The sequence below is a fragment of the Xylaria bambusicola genome, assembly GCF_022495145.1.
Source record: "Xylaria bambusicola strain CBS 139988 unplaced genomic scaffold F5B22scaffold_2, whole genome shotgun sequence".
NCBI lineage: Eukaryota > Fungi > Ascomycota > Sordariomycetes > Xylariales > Xylariaceae > Xylaria > Xylaria bambusicola.
In genome coordinates, this window is record NW_025953555.1 from 1672290 (window position 1) to 1693429 (window position 21140).

Genomic DNA, 21140 nt, shown 5'->3' on the forward strand with positions numbered 1-21140 from the left:
CGTTCCCTATCACACCGCAGGATTGGTTCACTGATTTCCCGTGTGGGTAAAGGTTTGCATATTGGTGTTAAATTCATCAAATGATTCTATCTACCTGGTCTAATGTCTGCATTCAAGGCCAGGTGTTGTGGAGCATGAACTGTCCTGAGGAATTGGGCTATGGTGGCAAGCGCTGCTTTTGATTCTTATTTTTACATGAAACACAATGGCGTTTGTTGTAACGCGTTTATGTGCTCTGTTGTTTGCAAGCTTTAAGCTGACTTGAAAGCTTCAACACTCTCCACTTCAAAACGATGCAGTGGCATCCTGCGTCGGAAAGATAGAGAGGTACTTATATATTACCTATATCTATATTTGTTCAGTGGTTATGGGTAGCTGGATGGATGGATACATCTCATAGTTGCAATGTACCTATCTAGCAAAGCCTGGACCGAACTGGGCTGGACATGGCCACGCATTGTCCGAGTGTCAATGTGTTTGTAGTTCGCCGGCGGTCAATGGTCGATTCGAGAGGCCGGAACCGTCCGTGGGTCTGTTGATAGCGATGCTAAACCTGCTATCTTCAGAGCACAAGACAGAGACACAAACAGGCAAACAAATGAATAGATGGTCAATCAAAAGGAAGTAGCACAGGCGTTCTGCCGACGTGTGTTACGTGCGTATCTCTATCTTCCTCTCGCCGTCCCTCTCCGTGTACTCAGTTGTATTTGATGCTTGCCCGCTGCGAAGACTTGGTTTAACATCCGAGGACCTATCTTATCCGATTCCGTGTTTCACATTACCATTGGTTAATGCTGCTGCTAGTTATTGACGTCATGTGGATATAAATCCCTCAAGTAAACTGAGATAGATATGTGTAGATAATACTCGCAGCTGCCGAGTGAGTTTAGTATATATACACAAGGTCTGTGTTCTTGGTTTATTACTTCAGGTGCCTTACCTTCTTAGGGTATGATATCACATAACCAGCCGGAGGTAACCATCCACAATACGTGACTGCGTGAGAAGGTTGTGATCATGATATATCTCTAGCACATATGATTTCTTTGGGAATAGCTATATTTGGAAGAAGCAGGAGGGAAGTAGTTCTTTATTATATAAGTGGTGATGATTTCACAAACAACACACACGGTTCATTCATACAAGCCATAATGCGTTAAGAAGATACCTGAAGAGATTTAGTTACCACTAGTTATCCCCTGGAGAACACCAGACCAGCCTTAACCGAACCCATGATGGGATCCAGACTTTTATCCCGATGCTTTTTCTTTTCCATTCCTAACCCCCAAGCCGGTCTAAAAATGTGATGGTGCGTGTGAGTTGCGATATGCTATCATATTTGAGATGTCGACAATGTAGCCAGCATGCTAATATATACAATATGTAAGGACTATGCTCTTCCGAAATAACCTTGGCTCGGCCAGGTTACAGTCTTTCGGCAAATAAAATGAGTTCAATCATCTGTGGCGAGCTTAATTAAATGCTATTTATTTCGAAGCGCCAGCGCCGACGCGTGTTTTTGGGGCTACTCGACCGGGTCGCTTCTTGGTAGACTTCTTTTGTGCAGATGATCCCTCAATCCACCCAATGAGTTCGTCAAGGCTTCGATCATCTTGCTTTACTGAAGCTCGTCCGTGACCAAGCCCTTTAGATGTAGTGGATGCCGAGGCCGAGCTACCTAACGTCCGCGTGGGGAACATTCCAGCACGGATTTTGTCTCGCTTGGCAATGGCGACTGCATTTTGCGTGAGCTGATCGAGCCATGTCTCAGCTTCCTTGGTGTTACTATTTTCAGGACCAAGCTCTTCCCTGAAAATGTTGTAACAGGCACGCATTTTACTTAATGCTGCCTTTGGTTCATTATCTAGAGCGAGAGCCTGTGCTAACTGAAAAAGCAAGCTAGCAGCCTGAAGCGACTGAGGCCCAATAACACGCTCACATACAGTAAGCGCTTGTTCGAACCAAGTGCGGGACTCGTGGTATGCCTGCATATGTTGAAGCATGACAGCGGCATTGTTCAGTGTTGTGATGGAATCCGGATGGTCAGGACCGTAGATAACCTTCCATAGATCAAGCGCGTGCTTGACATACGCTAAAGCCGCCTTGCTATCACCTGAGCCATGGAGGTACAAGCCTAGGTTCAGGTAGTAAAGTAACGTCTCAGCAGAGTCAACACCAATGGTGCGTTCTGACACGATGACGGCTTTGCGTGCGAGATCTACAGCAGCCTCCTTTTCCTCTAATTGATAGTATATTTGTGCCAAAGTAGAATAAGCCCGTGCAACTTCAGAATGGAGAATACCGTAGATCTGTTCGTGCAAGGTCAGCGATTCGAGCAACAGCTCCTGGCCGATCTTACGGTTCCCCTGGATGATAGAGTGACGACCTCCTTCCAAAGCTTCCTCGGAAATAGAGCTCTTAGGTGCTGAATCCTTGACAATTGGAACGATATTAACAATATCATCGGCTACGAAGGTGCAGAGCGCAGCTATGGAGGACGCAATCGAGGCGGGTGAGCCATCCCTGGTCTTCTTCTTCTTTTTCTTGTTGCTCTTCTCACCATCCCCGTTTGATTTCTCATTCACATTTTCGGGTATCTTGGGTGGTTCGCCTGTAAACTGGAAGTCCTTGGCCTGTAGTTGAAGGCCAAGCTTCAGTGAGATATCACGTAGTAGTTGTAGATGCTTGATTCCGGCATGCCAGTCTGGGTTCAAAGTAACCTTGAAACGCCGGGCAGATTCAACCTCAATCTCCTTACGCAGGGCCTCCGCTGTTAGATTTGCGAATGTTAAATCAGCCTCAGGATATAGTGACTTCAATGATTCATCGATGTCAGCAATAGGTTTGCTATTGAAAGCCGAACCCAGCAAGCAATTGAGCAAATGCGCAATGCACGCGGATGTTAAAGGCACTGGCAGATATCGTAGATACTTGCTTGCCACATGTTTGAAGGCACGTGAGATCACTTCCTGAAGGCAAAGGTCTCGGAGACGTGACAACTTGAAACCTTCACAAAAAGATACAACCGTGCCCAAATATCTCATGTTAATACCGCGTTTATGCATCATTTTGGCCAAGGATAAACCATCCATAGGGAACGGCAGTTCTGATGACTTAATGTCGCCGACAAAAGTTGGAATAATCGTATCACGCAAGTGCTTACATGCGTTACGAACTTCCTCTTCATCAGCAGCCATCTCTTTCTTCTCCAGCTCAGTCTGGGGAACTTGGCCGCTAAAAGCATCGGGGTTGAGGCTGTAGGAGAAATTCGACCCGTCAATCTTAGCCTCGAGGTCTGCATCTTGTGACTCCTGTTGCTCCTGTTCCTCTGTAGAATCAGCTGAGGCTTCCTGTTCAACCAGTTTCTTCGCTGTCGTCTCTTTTATGCGAGTTACTTCTTCGTTGACCCAAAGTGACCATTTCATGTTTCGGATAGATTCAACCAACTCAGGTCTGAGAACTGTCATGCGGTGCGGATATCCCGTTTCTTTATTTTCCTCGTCACCATCGTTTTCTTCCAGCCATAATACATCCAACGGGGTGATGCGATATAGGTCAAGGACATATTTTCGGCCATCGGTACCCATTAGACCCTTCGTTTCCACGCTGGCTTCTAGATCGAACCGTTTGCCATCTTTATCCCACACCGGGTGCTTCTTCACGCGGAGGGCTTGCGAAAGCTTTTCAAATGGAGCAGCAAACCTTTCATCAGCGGCGACCACATCTTTACCCTCGACAGCACCATAGTCGATCGAATTCTCACCGGGTTCTCTCTGCTTGAAGATGCCGGGGACAACCGTTTGGCCAACAATACGCTTGCCAAGATAATCCACAACAACGGTGGCGGGACTGTATAAACCATCAATGTCAAGTTGATTGACGAGACGCACGCCATTCACATCCTTGCCAGTAGCGACACGCGCAGCATCATCACCACCCTCCGAGGTGAATGTACCTACGCCATCGGCACCAAAAGAAAAGAACACATTGTTATACACAAATATTTGGGCGTCACGACCTTCCGTTGGGTTTAAAGGAGTAACTTCACCCCTTGCCACTAGTATAGCGCCACGGGCGGCTGCATCAGTGTAGTCTGCAAATAGTTTGGAAATGAAGCGTTCTCGAAAGACCCGATCTTGAACGGTTTCCTTGGGCAGTTCTCGGGCGGCCTGGAATTCTTCATTCCAATCACGCAACGTATCCGTGTTGTCCACACCAGCCAGTAGGTAACCCTCCTGTGTCCGCGTAATGTCCGAGCTGTGCGCGCACAATGGTGAGGACTGTGAAGGCACTAACCAAGGCGCTGCAGGAATTGCATTCGTCATCTGAAACGTCGCTAGAGGGTCCTTGCGGTTGTTGAACTGTAGCAATTGCTCAAAGGACTCTAAGAAGGATGGTGATATTTGACTCAATAACGTTAGTAGCGAGTGTGCAGAGTAAGCCTTGGGGGCTGCTCGAGGTGACGGATCAAATTTGCCATTCGAGGACTTGTTAACAAAGAAGCCACCCACATGGGAGGTAATCTGGTATTGTTCACCCTCATTTGTTGCGACGAGAAGGTAAAGAAGGTGCCCCTTTTGTCGGAGGTGGTAGGGAGGAGGATTCCACGGTGACAAGGAGATAGATTTAACAGTCTTTGGAGCGGATTCCTCTACCTTGGGTAACAAAGTCGACGTCTTTGCAAGTGCTTCGAACTCATAGGCACTGGCTTGTGCATTGTCAACATTCTTCGACTCGGTGGTAACAGAGTCGAAGAGAGAAGCACCAGCAAGAACGCCTTGCAGCGTATCGGTTCTATCCCCAGCGGCACCAACGAGGTCACGAATTCGAATAACATGTATTCTTGCTTCCTTCTCTGTGTATGGGTCTTCTACCAGTCGAATTTCTGCTTCTGGTCCCAAGCCTTTGACGTCTGAAATCTGGACAAAGTCGTTGATGCGTTCGCCGTCGTGCTCGAAGTGGAAGCAAGAATACTGGAATGCAGCAGGGAGCTCAATGACGGATTGACGCAGCTCATGCACTTGTTCTGACGGGGAGACCTATCCACATCCTTAGTAAGATAAAATAAGAATTTAGCCGAGGAAGAATGCAACGGACCATGACATGGATCTTGCTCGGCTCATGAGGTAGGCTGATTGCCAATGTGAACAAAGCTATCCAGCCCGTGTTAGTGGTGCTTCCGAAGGAGGGTGGTAATTGTGCTGTCTACCTTCAGCTACATCTTCTTCAACGCCTTCGTCATTGTTTTCGGCTGTAGGCTGGTCATTTACAGATCGTGATTCTACAGCAGCAGGTTCGGCTATGTTAGCAGAAAGTCAGCATCGGTCTTTGCAACAGGCGTTCACCAGCAACGGCACCATACCAGCAGAAGTGTTCTGGGGCTCTTGGTTGTCGGCCATGATGAAGGAAAATCAACAAGGCAATTACAAGTACTAGGTCGAGAAGGAAGATGGAAGCCCGTTAATCAACCCAGGTCTATAATTGTCTTGACGCCAAGCTGTGAGTGAAGATCTCTGTATCGTACAACTGGAGCAACACACACGATGCAGTTTTACCCCAGACGGACGTTGATCGGTGACAAGCGAATGTACCGTAGAACTTTGGAAAGATTGATTAGACAAAGTTGAGAGGTATAATACAGAGAAGGCGTGAAGGACAGCACGCCTGTCGGATCGTGTCTAAAAAGGGTGGTAATTGTGGAAAGAATGGTGACGATGGTATTTTTTTTTGGGCTCTCAAGTCCAAGCAAAATATTTTTTTTTTTTTCTGCTTGAGCGATGCATACTAAACCTAGGTACTTACTTAGGTGGATGGTCCGGCTGTTCCCGGTAAGACAGCCCGGTGCTACGGACCTCCCCTCTCAGCCAAGGTACATTTACATTTGTCTACATAGTATTGCCTCTTAGAGTACTATGTAGGCAGGTAGGTACTTGGGTTCCGGACAATAAAAGTTTGTAATACTGGTACGTGTACAACTAATTAAGGTATGTAGACAGGCATTTAACGTGTAGGTAGTATGTATCCTCGTGCGCCAAAATGTGCGGCATATAAAGTACTAGTAAATTTATTATGCCAAGCTGGTGGGCATGTATGGAGGAGCTCAGGGGAGGAACCTGGGGAATTGGATGAAATGCTCTCAATCACCACCTCGCAGGGGCTAGAAATTTAGACTTGATTATCTTTACTACCTAGATAGCACAAGCAACTTTTTTTTATATATGGGATTGGCATCTATCTACCAGAAAGTTTAGGTAGGTACATATAGGTACCTACCTTGCGCGTATGCTTAAGTGTAGTAGGTACGGAGGGTAGATAATACCTACTTGCCATACCTTAGGCGGGCAGAAGCGGGACACTGCTACCTACTGTACTTACCTAGGTTACCTTCCATGTAAGCCTCTTCCTAGCTGTGCAGGTGGGGTAAGCTTTGCATGCGGATCGATAAGCTCTCTTATCGCTCTATCGCCTTATCTTCTTCTTATCACGTACCTACCTAGGTACTATACTTGTGTCTGTTGCTTACAACGTCTAGTCCCAAAGCGGTAATGAGTAAACAGTTAACTGTTGATACTACCTGGTGGTAGCCAACAAGTCTCTTGAGCGTCAATTCAGCCAAGGGCCTCATTACATCTTTAAGCTTAACGCAAGCTGATTCTGAAGATCCTCTTGGATTGCTTCTAGGAACTATGCCTGCTATTTTGCATTAGTTTTACAACCCTCCTTTTTGGTCAAGCGACAAGACCAGATGACCATCAACATTCGCTATATGAATCTCTAGCAACGGCCACAAATTGGGCAGCCTATGCTTCAACAGAACTTTCATCCTTGCTGTATTATTTCAAAATTCAACTATCGGCTTTAATCCTGCTCCAAGAAAGAAAATGTCGCTATTCCTTGGCGAAGCGCGGCATCGACCGCGAGGGCTAGCCCACAAGATCGAGGAGCCCTTGCAACCATGGACCACAGCAAGATGCCAGAGGCTGCTACGGCCTTTGGTCTCGAGAATCACTTCTCTAAAGCGAGATTCACCAATAGCCGGGCAGCCGGTGGCATCAACAGCAAGATCAGCCTCGGATTCAGCCGCGGTTTCGCTTCCCCGGAGAAATCGGCAGCGTGAGGAGGTCGATTCAGAATCAGGGTGGCTCATGCCTAGAAAGAAACGCCCTCGTCTAACATACTCCCAACGTCGCAGTTCACAACCTCACCCATCGCAGCCTCTGGGGTTTGACCAAAGTCACTTGAGACAAGGCAATCAGGATGAGACTTCAAGTCTAGCAATCGGGACAAAACCAGGAGTAAGAAAGGCCTTCAAGTGCGTACAGCCAGAGAGGCAGCAGAAAACAGCGGCTCCTGGCGAGGTAGTGCCGTCCACCCCAATATTGCGTCGTGCTAGAGGAAAGATCGCACGCTCACCTGTTGCTCCATTGCATGAACATGAGCTGGGCGCGAATCAGGGCGAGCATGGCCGTGAACGTCGCACGAGAATCAGTTCCAGCGCTCAAAAGCGCATGGACGAACGATTAGCCAACTTACGCACCCGCTTCTGCTCTCAATATGCGGATTTAGAGGCGATATATCGAAGCCTAGAAGCACTCTTGAAAGCGACGATGACAAGCGCTTTGGGTGATACCAGCGTCAGGAATGGTCCCCGTTCCCTCTTGGATATGTGCCTCCGAAAAGTGCCCGAGTACATTAGAGAACTAGACGTATGGGAGAGACTAGACGCCGAACAGACTGGGAAGATTTCTACATTGGATGATATCAATACTTCAGCAGATATTTATAACGAGCTTGAATCTCTAGGGACGAATGTGGGGTGGAAGCATTTGAGAGTAGTTGTTAAAGCCGATGGGTTGAGCGCAGTCAAATGTGCAATCGAAGAGGGCATTTTCAATGATGAATTCTCACAGCTCCTCATTGATCTATGTGTCCAGATGGGGGCAGCTTCAGAAGCTGAAGATCTCATGGCCGCACTGGTCGATCGCCAATATCCCCAGCCGATATCCACAGAAAGTCGCTTTACCCAAATCTCGGCCTTGCAACCACTAGTAATGCTCAATGCTTTTGCTAGTCAGACGCAGCGAACTTCGTTTCTCTTTCAGCAATATTCAACCCTGCTATCAAGCGATAAATTACCAGTGGAATGGTTGGCCACGTTAGAATTCGATAGTGTATGGAGCTTAGCTATGCAAACACTAGCTGATGGTCAATCCAGTTGCGATGCGATAAGCTTTGTGACAGAGTCTATTCTACTATTGGGCTACAAGAAACGCAAAATGCCTAGGAACTTTGATAGAATCCAGCTTGAGCATGATACGGCGAAGGCGAATCATCGGACGCTAATGAGTGTCACTAGTATTCTAGCCTCCATGAGCCTACTTGCAGAAACCGGGATCGTCCCGCCTGGGCTTTCAGATTCAGACACTCGGCGGATTAGAGGCATCGACAACAGGTTCAAATATGCTTTAAGACTGTGTATTAACGGGCTCGAAAGTCATATGCGCGACCGAAACACCCAACGATTGGAAACCTTATACTTGGCACTATTCCTTTCGTCTTCACACAATCGGGACGAGAAAATCGATAGTCATGTGAGAGGAAATATGAATAAGCTCTCGCTGTCTAGTGCGACCTCTGTAACTACTAAAGACATCTATATGCATAATCGTTACGACAACATTGCTCAGCTCATAGCATCAATTGCAAGGGCTTGCGGTCGAGCGACGTCGGTGGCATCTCATCAGTGTCTCCATGGGCTCTTTGGACGACTTGAATCTTTGAAACTTGCCCCGAACCTGTTGGATAAGCTGAAGGCAGCTACAGCATTCTTGGTAGCCCAGCAGACAAACAATGTCAAGGATCTCATCTATGCTGAAAGTCTCTACCCATATACTCAGCCAAGTCCCAGTGGCAGGGGCCAGCATCAGAGCGGCAGTGCACTTTTCACGGGATACCGCTGGGAAGAGACCATCGGTGAATGGGTGACGGTCAGCCCGGTCATGAATAAACGGCGACCTACTATCATGAAATCATGTTCACGATCATCAAATCCGGCCACGGGCATGGAGAGATCTTCTATTCGCTCCAGCAATCCCACTAGTCACGCCACAGATAAACTACCAGACACGGAAACAAGCCCAAAGCAAGGGACATATGGCAGCAAATGTGATACAAGCGAGCGCACTCGGCCTATATGTGACGAACAAAGCATAATCATGACGAGGAAACGCCCACGTCACATTCGAAGTGCTGAAACTCTACCAACAAGGCGGGTATCCGAGGTGCTGCTACCACAACAAAGTCATGCATTCTCAGCTTCGCCAAAGACCCTAGGAAGCGAGATCGATTCCGAAAAGGAGAATCGGGTCCGGTTGCTAGCCAAGAAGCCACGCCGTAGTTCGGGAAGAATGGTATTGGGCGCCCGTTCAGCATCCCGCCATTCAATTGGGCGGCGGGATGCCTACAGCGATGACGAGCTTTGTACCTGAATTGCGGCTGGAGCTTACGAATGCGCTCGCGTAAGATTGGATAGGCGAACCGGGTTGTAAAACCGCCTAGGCGTGTCAACGCGAAATGCCCGCCCGTTAACAGCCATCAATGCACCAATGCGGTATCACCATCGGGTAGGACTTAAATGGGGTCTGCGGGTGGCACCAGAGGAACAATTGAGCATTGTGTCGCCTGATATTGTGTATCGGATGGCACTACTGTATAGATAGATATGTTAAGGATACCCTGTGTACACGTAATGCGAATTGACATAGGATGGCATTTTTTTCAAGAAAAACCCCTCGGAGTGCTCATAATAATGCAAGTAGAAAGAAATCCAAAACGGAAAAACTCAAGAATGGATTGGCCTTATCTACTGACGTAACGGCGGCCGTGCCAGCATGGCGGATAAATGCAACATGAGCCCACTGCGCCGGGTCTGCGACGTACGTGACAAGAGATATGTCCCACTCACGGACACAAAAACTTGACTACCGACGGCGGAAACCATCCCTGTGCGCATCACCAAGGTATCAAAACGACAGCATGAAACAAGTACGCGAACATGCTCGTCTCGACTTGCATGGCTGAGGGCTACTGAGCATACACACTTCGTCTGTTCCTGCCGTCGAAAGAGAAAAGCAAAGACAAGGCCTCAACGAAGCGAGATTGACTGAATGACTGTGCCGCTGCTTTGTGCGCCGGTATCACGCGAAGATTTCGTATGATCTCACTCCGCTACACTTCCTACAGGAGAGTCCGGTCCCGAGCACTCTATAAATAACAAAAGGGAAAATGAATGGCGTTGAACCGGATATTCCTAAACGATTCTATTGCCGTGGCCGTTTCTCGCGGCGGTGCTCATAAGGCATGGAAGTTGGTTTGATCTATAGTAAGTAGATATGTATACTATCATGCCAGATCATGTGCATGATAATAACGTTGACGCCGTAACATTGGTAGAGCCCCATCCTTACACATTATACCTACCACATACACCATGCACTCGTGTACCGCGGTACAGCTTGGGGACAAAACGACTGTCATCCCATGTTGTTCTAGGCTCAGACACTGAAGTGGGGTTTATTGCATGCGTACTCGCAAAAGACAGAGCTCTGATACAGTGAATGAAGCGTTGAATGAGAGTTGTAACGATATAAAATAGATATAGTAAGATAATAAGTATTAATTTTGCGACAACACGGCTAGGGGCACAAACAGCAAACGGACAGGTGCCGAGATAGGAATCAAAACGCGGTATGAATCACGATAGACACAGTAATATAAGTACAACGCTTTAAGACTGAGAGTTAGCAAGGATGGGACCTTTTGATGTTCTTCCTACTAGTAAATAGGATAAACAAATCGACTTAGGGGGAAATATCCGAAGTATCACCTGACAAACCAGCGGCGGCCAAAATGGTTTTAGTAATTGCCAACCATGCGGACAATTTAAAGTGAAGAGACGAGATAGAGAACGACATCAGGAAGTTATGCCAAAACCTCGGAGCTAAGCTACATTGCTGGCCCATTGGTTTTGATGTCATTGATTACATACTTTCTAAAAAAGGGTTAGGACATGTTCTTACCAGTAGTTGGTTTCACACCCTTCTCGGGGTAGAAACGAGACTAGGGACTGGGCGTAACAGCTGGGAATATTGATGGTTCAGATAGAGTATTCTTGTGCAACTAGTGAGTGCCCTTCACCTTGTGGACTTCGAGGGTGCGGCGGATCAAGATGTTGATCTGCCTACGTATTCCGCATCCTAGTTCGAGACGAATCGAGCTACAAGGTTACTGTAGTCGCGCGGTAAAGAAATAATACTGTAGGCTTGAGGTTGCCTGGATTAATTAAGATCACCTTGATCATCTCGGTCATCGATCGGGGGGAAAGGCAGAAAAGGGCAGTCTGGGGTTTTCTGGACTGACACGAATGACGTGTGCAGTGTTTTGAAAAAGTGACCAGCTACCATGGCTGGTTGCCATGACTTGCTGTCGTGGCTGTTTTGGAGTTGTGTGACAGCAGTGGGGAACAGATAGGCAGATGGTTGGGTTGTTTGAAGGACAGCGTTCGCCGCCAAAATGACAAAGCAGATTGATTGGTTGAGAGTGACAATGTGTGGTGGACGTAGGTCGCGTCTCGTTGTGAATCGTCCCAGTTGCTTGTGTCAGTGTTCGTGTCAAGTAATGTCGTGAGGTGGACCACTCGAGCCCACTCCAAACTCTACACTAAAGAGTGTCGAGGCGGTCTGATAAAAAACTGTCACACTTCATAGGTGGTATAATTATTATGGGGGTGACAGTTTTTTGGTCAGATCGCCTCGAGTGTCTAAAGCGAGCAGGTTTTGAAATGCTGTAGCTTCCACCCTTCCATTGGTGGATAGGCATGATTCTTGGCGCTTTCGTACAGCTTTGTCATGACCGCTTTGGCAGTTTCATTGGCCAATTCCCCCATCGTCCGAACTTGAGTCAGCCAAAGCTACGAATCACATCCTGGCTCGGATCCGCCATGATGTCCAGACTAGAAAACTTTGTGCCCGGTAGTGTGGTCGCGAGTCTGCGCAAGCCTTGGGCTCTCGTTTCATATCTCAATAATTCTCGATTTTGTGTACTGACTGTGGCTTGATATGTCTCCCTGGCTGCCGCCACCATTCCCTCCCTTGCTATTGGATGTAAGTAGGCAAGGCGGTGTTCTACCTCGCATAGCAGCAGCTTGGAAGCGCGAAAATAGAAGATGACCAGATGTCTAGATATCCAAGGTCTTCTGGTGTTTGTTTATCTCTTTACCTGTGGCGTTGTGATATAGGGGCAGGCAGCTTCATGCTTACTTATGAGGATTGCCGTAGCATATGAAAGCTAAATTGGTGCCCAGCCACTATGACTAGGTAGGTACAAGAAAGCCCCGCAAAGATCTGCTCGCATCATCTTGTATCCACTCTCGGGTACTTTCTGAATAGTATCTAATCCACATACCTACATGTACATAGTAGTCATGAATGAAAAGATATCGAGTTGAGGGGCAAAAAAAATGAAAGAGGAGAAATGTCCTTTTTCCGGCTCTACCTCAACCGGCGAGTCGTGTCAAGGTAATACATATGAGTACCTATCTATATACAACCTGCCTCCAAGCGATATGGCATAGAAGTAGGTACGTGAATGTTGTGTACGCATACATACTGTAGGTACATAGGTATGTATGTAAGCTTAAAATGGAGGGTTGCCAAAAGAGGCGCTTTAAGGTACCCAGTTCAGCGTCTTGGTGGCCCATGTAGGTTCTAGGTACCTAGTGGTAGTGCATTTTCAGCCGATCCTCTTGAGTACTCAGTACCTTTATGCGAGCCCTCATCCCTCACGCCTCCGGCCGAACCTTGGGACTAATTTAATTGCTCCTCTTCCTGCCCACGCCATCCCGATTCGGGAAAATGAGGTTGTACCTTGCATGGCCGACTCCTCTCTGCCAGTATGGGCATATCCTCTAGTCGGCCCTCTTCACTTCACCTCCATCACTTTCTCACCACGCCTACACTAGTCAGTCATACACTACTTGTAGACGTCGTGTCAGGGCCATTGGTGCCGTCTTTCACTCGTTCCCTACCTCAGTCGGCTCCATAGCCCCCGTCTTCTCTCGTCGCCGTTGTAAATACTTACCTCCCTTGTCCGTCATATTTGCACATACTTAGGTAGACGCCACTCGTTACACCATTCGCTGGCAATCCCTGCCCACACCCCTCGATACAAAATCTGTTGTCTCTCCTTCACCCATTTAGACGCTCTGTTGGCACTCTTTTTAGCAGACATTACGTCCTGGACTCATAACCTCTCGAATTCGACGAGCGGGCATCTTGATGTGTCCCTGATTAGTCCATCACCTAGTGCATCGAGCACACAATACTTTCGACGACGACGACGATCGACCTTCGGTTGACTAACAGCTGGCTGTTAAGTTGTGTTTTGTTGTTTGACGACATTCCTTCTCCTGGTCGAGTTGACCTCGATCGTCTGTCACGAATATTACCATTCACTACGCTCTGGTTGAGCTATACAGCAACTGTATATTTGTACAAACCATCTTTCGGAGGCGGGCCACCCAATAACTTGACCCAACGGAGAAACCAAATCGATTCACGCCTTCTCATCAACAACACATATCACGACATAGTAAAATGGCGTCCAAGGGAGGAGAGATTCCTGGTGAGGGCCAGGCCGCAGGATGGACTCCGGAAATGGAAAATCACTCATTAGCCAATTACTTGCTTTACATCACCGCCATTGGATCCGCTCTGCTCATCATATGGAGAGTAACAATCGCGATCACGACATATGTCCGGACTGTGTCCAGCTTGAACAGTGATACACAACGCTTCTTTGCCCGACCGTCATACAATTTCTCTTGGGCTAAGAAACACATATTATATGCACCCATTTTCCGCAAAAGACACAATCGCGAAATTCAGCTCAGCAATGCTATCAACATTGGCACTCTACCTTCTCGGTTTCAATTCCTCCTGCTACTCGGCTACTTCGCAACTAATGTAGGATTTACCGTGGTTCACATCCCTTTTGCTGAGTCGGCTGCAGATGGTCTCAAACAGCTGCGAAACCGAAGTGGCACGCTGGCCACAGTGAACATGATTCCCCTCTTCATCTTGGCGGGGAGGAACAATCCATTGATTCCTTTGTTGGGCATCTCGTTCGACACAATGAACTTACTCCATCGTTGGTTCGGTCGTATTGTGGCCGTCGAGGCGATCGTGCACACTCTTGCTTTCTATGCCAGCTCTGCGCTCAAAGAAGGATGGGGTCCTGCATTTCTAGGTACATTTTCATCCCCGTTCCTGTACTGGGGTTTTGTTGTAAGTATACCTAACTCTCATGCCACATTTACGTGTCCATACTGATAGGAATAGGGAACTGTTGCGTTTGTGGTGATATTATTTCAAGCCGCAAGCATTTCCCGACATGCTTATTATGAGACCTTCAAGATCATGCACATACTCCTCGCTGTTGCTGCTGTTGTCGGGCTCTGGTATCATTTGAACATTATCCAAGTCAACCAGCTTAAGTGGCTTATCGCCGTGGTGCCCATCTGGCTCGGTGACCGAGTCGCACGCTTTGTACGGCTCATCTATCACAATTTCGGCAAGGGTGGTACCAAGACTCTCGTCGAAGCTCTGCCTGGCAATGCCGTGCGTGTAACGGTGACTATGGCTCGTCCTTGGACCTTCCGCCCCGGTCAACATGCGTACCTATACATGCCCACAATTAGCTTCTGGCAATCTCACCCATTTTCATTAGCGTGGAGCGAGGAAGCTGAAGACTTGAGCACCGACAAGCTGGCGGTGAGTCGTCAGGACATCCTTGGAATGCACAAAACTACCATGTCTTTCGTCATCCGTGCCCGCACGGGAATGACGGCCACCCTCTACCAGCGAGCTGCCGCTCATCCTGAGGGCCGCCTAGTCACTCGCTGTCTAGTAGAGGGACCCTATGGTGGTGAGCATATGCTAGACTCGTACGGCACTGTAATGCTCTTTGCAGGCGGCGTTGGTATCACCCACGCTGTCCCCCACGTGCGTCATCTAGTCGCTGGCTTTGCTAATGGTACTGTTGCCACCCGGAAAGTTGTGCTTGTGTGGATCATTCAAAGCCCTGAGCATCTCGAATGGATTCGCCCATGGATGACACAGATTTTGGCAATGGATAGACGGCGCGATATTTTGCGCATCATGCTGTTTGTTAGCCGGCCGCGCTCGACGAAAGAGATCCACTCTCCCTCGTCAACAGTGCAAATGTTCCCTGGCCGGCCTAATATCGACACGCTGATGGGCATGGAGATGGAACAGCAGGTGGGCATGATGGGTGTAACCGTCTGTGGCCCTGGTGCTCTCAGCGACGAGGTGCGACTAGCAGTCCGCCACAAGCAACATGATGGCGCCATTGACTTCATCGAGGAAGCCTTCTCTTGGTAAACGAAAACGAGGACGTGAAGCTAATGGGAGTATAAGAGCGCCTGTTCACCACTTATAAGACAGTATTAGTGTGTTTGCGAGGATTCGTGTCGATAGAAGAGGGGTGTTTTTGAAATGTGCATATTTGGCTCACGTTGCTGGACCGCGATGTTTTATTGTATATACAATTATTTCATTCATTTTGCTATTACGGTGGGCAAATAACGGCTCTCGTGGCTTGGCTGTGGACAGGTGTCCGCGTGACGATATCTAAAGAGAAATGTTCGAATAGAGTAAATGGATCAGATCATTCGCTCATCCCTATCACCGCTCGCGACTATCATGTGTTTATGAACACCAAACCCTGGAGACTTGAGAAATGGACTATCTTTTAAGGAGCTTATATACAGTAGTCGTGCAACTTACATTCACCAACCTTTGTCACTGTCTCCATAGCATGCGAGGCCCAATTCAATTCTAGGGTAACGCATCTCCCACTTGACCTGGCCACCCAATTAAGCTGGCCACCCCCTTAACCTATATAAAAGTCTAATGTTTCAATTTAGAATAACTTAACCAATATTAATCCTACGATTTAATGATTTATACCATTAGATCCGTTATTTAATAAGGAATCCAGTAGTATTTTTTATTATTTTTTATAAAATTTATTAAGCAATACGCTAAAAGGGCGCTAGGCAAGGATTATTTTAGCGCTTACTTTAGCGTATTGCTTTATAACTCCACAAATATAAGTCGTATAAATTAATGAAGGGTACCGTTAAATAGCTCTTTTTATTACGAATCTAATGGTATATTTTATTATTTTATACGATTAATATTCGTAGAGTTATTAAATTATCACGTGATTAGCGCACCGACGTTTTTTGTATGGGCTGGTGGGGTGGCCAGGTCAATTGGGTGGCCAGGTCAAGTGGGAGATGCGTTAGAGTAAGTACAGTACTTTGCGTACGCAGAATACCGCTCCGAGATCCTTCCTCGTGGATAGAATGTTCTACTTAACGCTACCTACTTGTCATGATTTCCGTGTTAATTACAGTAGGTACTCTTAGTTCTTTATTATCATATTAGTTTACCTACCTAGGAGGTATGTACAGCCTCAAGTTAAGTAAGTACATAGGTACCTAGGGAGTGTATGCATGGCACATTGTATGCACCTAATTCAGGATTATATGTACTGTGGGTACTTTAGGTACTTTAGGTACATAAATACCTTGGGTACTTACTTAGAACACATGCTCACTGCCCCTCATTGTCAGTAGACCGATGGGCTCCCCTCTGTCTCCAACGCTCTAACCAGTAACAGCCTAACAGGTACCTCAGTAATTCCTTCCCTTCTAATTTCGGTCCCATGCTGCAGCTGACATGAACTTCACTGACGTCTATCCCATGCTCCTCCTCTCAATTCTACTCCTTCACCACCATCACCAGGCCTATTTCTTCAAGCTAGTATTTCCGCTGTCGTTCGAAGTTACATAGACCGGCTCTTGTTTGTCTCTATCAAGTAGCTCTGCTTTTTCATCTTGCATTCTGTTAATTCCCGACTCTCCTTGGGTACTTGAGCTTATGTCAAAAACGAACACGTTTCCGCCTGCGGCTATCCCGATCGGAGAACCATAAATACCTTGAATAGGGCATCTCGAGACCAATAGTGCCTAGACTTTAAAGTCCAACCAAGCCTTCATAGTAACAAAACAAATATCAGATCATTCGCCAGAAATAGTTAGGAAAAAGAAAGCCGACGATAGTTCGACCCAACCACCGATCATTGCGAGCACGGACGGACGAACGACCGGGCACAGTCCACAGTCGTCTCCCGCGCTTAGCGGACGGAGGCTAGAGTCCATCGTGAACAAGCTCTCGGCCGACATCACTTGGCTTTGGCGGTATCTCTATACGAACCGGCTCCTGCTAAATTACACCTAGGACTCATTCTTTGTCTGTACGCACAATGGGTCTTCTCTACAATACGTATTTGAGTAGCAACAAGATCTACGGATGCAAAAATTGCAAGACTCATTTAGCAAATCATGAGGAGATTATAAGCAGGGTAAGTTGGGAGTACCGATCGTCTTGTTACAGTCTAGCTTCTTGCGTATGATCATCGCACTGTTGCAACAACGGGCCCAATGTGATGGATTAGGTCAGGCCCACAGCATTGAAGAGTGCTTCAACCGACTCAACTCCTTACGTCCCTTCTCTTCCCTCTCCATGCCTTGTGGCGTACTTATTACTGCCCATGATAGGTCTCATTCGGCCAAGCTTCGGACTGACCCGACGTGATACAGAACTTCCGTGGCCAGCATGGTAAAGCTTATCTGTTCAATACGGTCGTCAATATCGAAGCCGGCGAGCCCTCTGAGCGTAGCATGACTACGGGGCGCCATATAGTCCGTGATATCACTTGTCGCCAATGCAAGGAGACTGTTGGCTGGAAGTATGACAAAGCCTTCGAAAACAACGAAAAGTACAAGGAAGGGAAATTCATACTCGAGTTCGAGCTACTTTGCGTTGTATCGTAATGCAAAACAACAACGTTGATTTCAGTATCACACTATGGCATATATAGCTGGTTATCCGGATGAAGTAGTCGACAGACTGACGACATGTTGCTGTAACCTGCCCCGCACTTGCGTATCGTGTTGGTTGATAACGTCGAAGGCAGAACCCCTCTCTGAGTAGAGAGACTATCATGCTGCTCCTCGTCCCTCGAAGCATCTACTCTAAAGAGCATTCATGATTGGGTCTAATGATCATGCCCAGCCCGAATTTGTGTTTTTGTGGGGCGACTGGTTGGTTATTACGGCGTTTCTATTTGGTTACATTGGTCGGTGTCATTTCTTAGGAGTCATCGGAGATTTGTACATGGCGCACTATCCCCATCGTCTACAGAACGATGAGAAAACATTTCCATGGTAGAAATATTAGTTTGTTTTCTACTTCGTTATTTTCATTCCTCGCTCGGTCCTTCCTTTGGATACTATTGGATATCAAGCAAACATTAGACGGACGTTCCCTTCATAAAATTTCTAGGGTGCGTCTATCTATGGCAATTGCGATATAGACGAATTTCGTAGATTTACGAATGGACAGATCTTTACAAATAAACGATACTGGATAGGTATATGTCTATCTTACGTGAATTATATCCAAAACGAGGATTAGTTACTCCCTGCTAAGCTCAGCTCTAGCTGACAGTCCTGTAACGAGCGCATCAAGACATCTGGGAGCATGGATCCGGCATGCCATCAAACCAATCCGAAAAGACACAGCAGACAGGTGTCTTCAGAAGACGAATGCAAGATCATATTGGTACACTCGCTAATCTAAAATTATTGGCAAAGGCAGAGTAACTAAAAAGAACGAGTATGCCAATAGCAAGTGCTAACTGGCTGCTGCTAACATAGAAAAACCCCTAAGCATCAGAAATTCTCACGAACGCCGACCTAATGCAAAAAGTAGAATCGCCCTTGCGGCGAGGAAAGCCCAAGTGCAGCGTAGATAGACCCAGAGGTTGCCGAGTTTATGCCACTTACTATGGTAACTAAGAACCGCGTTTCCGCAAGTTCATCGGTGACCCGCCGAAGCCGAAGCCGAAGCCGATAACGTGGAGGTTAAGTGCAGCCCTCCCCTTCCGAAACGAAGAATCGACTAACAAAGCAAACCCTCGACAAGACATTGCTTGTGTCGGGAAAAAGAAGAACTGTGAACGCATCTCTATTCTCGAAGCCATGGTCCTTTTAATTATGCTCAACAGGCTGCTCCGGAAGTAACTCCTCAGGCTCGCTGCTAGGACGTAGGAACTCAAAGGGCGGTTGCACGATGCCGTTGAAGAGGAAGGTGAAGTAAACGAGAAGCGCAAACCCGACAACTTGCAACCACTTGAATGTCTCCCAACCAAGACCGAGTGACACAATCCATATGAATAACGTCCGGCAGGTGTCAATTGTGGAGCGTGAAGTGGCACTAACTGTACGGGTAACAGAGAGTCCAAAGAAGTTGAAGCCACTACGCATCCAGATTAGTCGATGGGAACTATATTCTTTAATTCATGGGCACGTCGCAAGAGAACTTACCCGATACTGATCATTATAAGGAAACTTGAGATCAAGACTACCTTGTTCTCTACCATTTGTCGGTAACCCTCAACTGCATCGAACGGCCCGAGACGACCAGCGTCGGTTCGACCAACAGCGAAGTGCAACACAAGCATGCCAATTAGTGTGACAGAAAGTCCAAATAATCCTTCCCAGCCGACAACTTCAATAGGCTCAATCTTAGACCGTTCTAACAGAGATTCCTCAAGCACGAATTGGGTGGCTGTGAAGATTTGTGCACCAGCAATCAACAACACACCAAAGACGACACGTACAGCTTCAGCAGCTGCAGGATCCTCGACCACCAGAGTGGAGAGTGAAGTTGCCTTCTCCTTTGAGTCCGGTTGGATAGCACCGGCGAGACCTACGAGGGCAACACCCAGTACAACACCGAAGAGTGACAGCCATTGGAAGAGGTGCAACTTTCGGCGTAGGAATATGAGACTGAAAAGACCAACGAACAAGACAAGGGCGCCCCGGGTCATCTGGTAAATAGAGGCTGCGACCATAAGCAGACCCGCGTTCATCAAGGTTGTTCCGAGGATATCACAGATGGCGGGGAGACTGAGCAACAAGATACCGAAGCCGTTGAGGACGTCGCCAGTCCTCTTAGGCGGTAGAAGCGTGGATTCCGAGTTGATGCTCGCTGCGTCAGCATTCTGATCGTCATCGTTGGACTCGACGGGCTGGTAGCCATTGTTGCTAGGGTTCTTGCGGTTCTTGATGCGAGTGTAGGCGGCCATCAAGCCGACGACGAGCCAGCAGCCAGCTTCGCCCACAAACATCTGCGCTGTCTGCAGCACTGGCTGCTCAAAGTGGAGGCGTTTCTTGGGGTCGGGGTCATCGCAATTTCGAACACATTGGTTATCCTATCAGGACAGAAGAAGTCCGGGGTCAACATCCGTGTCTAGTCTACAACTCCTCCCTCTCACCAACCCGTCTTCGCACAAGACTCAGAGGGGCTGATAAGACAAAGATAGGTTGAGGAGGGTAGGACAACGCACCTGAAGCTTGGTCAGGAGCGTGTTTGCGACCCCTGTGAGAAGCATCATCCCGACTAGGAACGGGATGACTGTTTTCGACGCCATCTTGAAGAGTCGCTCGACGAGTGGCCGAACAACGAGACTGCGGCTGAGCGGCTTCAAGCGTAGTGGGCGTATACGACTCCAGTCCAGATAAGCCTGAATCGTAACAAATAAGGAGAACGAAGGGAATGTGAAAGTATTCGGTTAAGAAACGTCCGAAAAGACGTCGATCGGATTGGAATATACTGAATGATGTTGGTGGAACTGAGGCGGGCGGTCGCGACCTCGAGGCTATCACTTACCTGGTCCCTGTCTCACATGTAGATGACAGTAGGTACGTAATGCAGGCTGGCGATAATGACCATATCAAAAGACTACTTGATACGCTAGTAGCATGTCAGCCGACCTGTCAGCTCCATTCTGGCGTGTCGCAGGTACTTAGGCTGGCACTGAGTCCGCTAACACTAGACCCACCAGAGATAGGTATAGATACCTAGGTAGATAGATAGATACCTTGCGATGGGTGCCTCTCTTGTTACCGCGCTGGATAGTAGTAGACA

At 47.6% G+C, this 21140-nt stretch overlaps 6 protein-coding genes across 6 annotated transcripts; 4 read left to right on the plus strand and 2 right to left on the minus strand.

The window, feature by feature from the left end:
* Positions 1-1061: 1061 nt before the first annotated feature.
* F5B22DRAFT_586602 (clustered mitochondria-domain-containing protein) lies at positions 1062-5801 on the minus strand. Its single transcript, XM_047973561.1, has 4 exons — positions 5363-5801; positions 5210-5299; positions 5098-5153; positions 1062-5039 (listed from the first exon to the last, which is right to left on the minus strand). Exons 1-4 carry the CDS (start codon positions 5397-5399, stop codon positions 1488-1490), a joined length of 3735 nt encoding a protein of 1244 aa, XP_047835960.1. The 5' UTR covers positions 5400-5801; the 3' UTR covers positions 1062-1487.
* A 792-nt stretch (positions 5802-6593) lies between these two features.
* On the plus strand, positions 6594-9847 carry F5B22DRAFT_586603 (uncharacterized protein). The gene has a single exon (XM_047973562.1). It carries the CDS (start codon positions 6882-6884, stop codon positions 9486-9488), a length of 2607 nt encoding a protein of 868 aa, XP_047835961.1. The 5' UTR covers positions 6594-6881; the 3' UTR covers positions 9489-9847.
* A 3865-nt stretch (positions 9848-13712) lies between these two features.
* F5B22DRAFT_633050 (ferric reductase like transmembrane component-domain-containing protein) lies at positions 13713-15458 on the plus strand (the record flags this gene model as incomplete). The annotated part of the gene is made up of 2 exons (XM_047976784.1): positions 13713-14342; positions 14397-15458. The coding sequence occupies 2 exons, from the start codon at positions 13713-13715 to the stop codon at positions 15456-15458; spliced, it is 1692 nt and encodes a 563-aa protein (XP_047835962.1).
* A 1658-nt stretch (positions 15459-17116) lies between these two features.
* F5B22DRAFT_167440 (yippee) lies at positions 17117-18167 on the plus strand. The gene is made up of 2 exons (XM_047969300.1): positions 17117-17508; positions 17747-18167. The coding sequence occupies exons 1-2, from the start codon at positions 17410-17412 to the stop codon at positions 17978-17980; spliced, it is 333 nt and encodes a 110-aa protein (XP_047835963.1). The 5' UTR covers positions 17117-17409; the 3' UTR covers positions 17981-18167.
* On the plus strand, positions 18168-18893 carry F5B22DRAFT_167441 (uncharacterized protein). Its single transcript, XM_047969301.1, has 3 exons — positions 18168-18492; positions 18552-18579; positions 18650-18893. The coding sequence occupies exons 1-3, from the start codon at positions 18355-18357 to the stop codon at positions 18781-18783; spliced, it is 300 nt and encodes a 99-aa protein (XP_047835964.1). The 5' UTR covers positions 18168-18354; the 3' UTR covers positions 18784-18893.
* Positions 18861-20816, minus strand: F5B22DRAFT_167462 (uncharacterized protein). The gene is made up of 3 exons (XM_047969302.1): positions 20560-20816; positions 19535-20424; positions 18861-19466 (listed from the first exon to the last, which is right to left on the minus strand). The coding sequence occupies exons 1-3, from the start codon at positions 20641-20643 to the stop codon at positions 19199-19201; spliced, it is 1242 nt and encodes a 413-aa protein (XP_047835965.1). The 5' UTR covers positions 20644-20816; the 3' UTR covers positions 18861-19198.
* Positions 20817-21140: the final 324 nt, after the last annotated feature.

Coding starts and splice junctions, on each gene's coding strand:
- F5B22DRAFT_586602 (XM_047973561.1), bottom strand. CDS start 5,399: ATGGCCGACAACCAAGAGCCCCAGAACACTTCTGCTG. Junction 5,300..5,362: donor GCCCCAGAACACTTCTGCTG/GTATGGTGCCGT, acceptor CTGCTAACATAG/CCGAACCTGCTGCTGTAGAA. Junction 5,040..5,097: donor CGAGCAAGATCCATGTCATG/GTCCGTTGCATT, acceptor GGATGTGGATAG/GTCTCCCCGTCAGAACAAGT.
- F5B22DRAFT_586603 (XM_047973562.1), top strand. CDS start 6,882: ATGTCGCTATTCCTTGGCGAAGCGCGGCATCGACCGCGAGGGCTAGCC.
- F5B22DRAFT_167440 (XM_047969300.1), top strand. CDS start 17,410: ATGGGTCTTCTCTACAATACGTATTTGAGTAGCAACAAGATCTACGGA. Junction 17,509..17,746: donor ATGAGGAGATTATAAGCAGG/GTAAGTTGGGAG, acceptor GACGTGATACAG/AACTTCCGTGGCCAGCATGG.
- F5B22DRAFT_167441 (XM_047969301.1), top strand. CDS start 18,355: ATGAGAAAACATTTCCATGGTAGAAATATTAGTTTGTTTTCTACTTCG. Junction 18,493..18,551: donor CCCTTCATAAAATTTCTAGG/GTGCGTCTATCT, acceptor ACGAATGGACAG/ATCTTTACAAATAAACGATA. Junction 18,580..18,649: donor AAATAAACGATACTGGATAG/GTATATGTCTAT, acceptor GCTCAGCTCTAG/CTGACAGTCCTGTAACGAGC.
- F5B22DRAFT_167462 (XM_047969302.1), bottom strand. CDS start 20,643: ATGGCGTCGAAAACAGTCATCCCGTTCCTAGTCGGGATGATGCTTCTC. Junction 20,425..20,559: donor CGCTCCTGACCAAGCTTCAG/GTGCGTTGTCCT, acceptor CTGTCCTGATAG/GATAACCAATGTGTTCGAAA. Junction 19,467..19,534: donor CTTATAATGATCAGTATCGG/GTAAGTTCTCTT, acceptor CTGGATGCGTAG/TGGCTTCAACTTCTTTGGAC.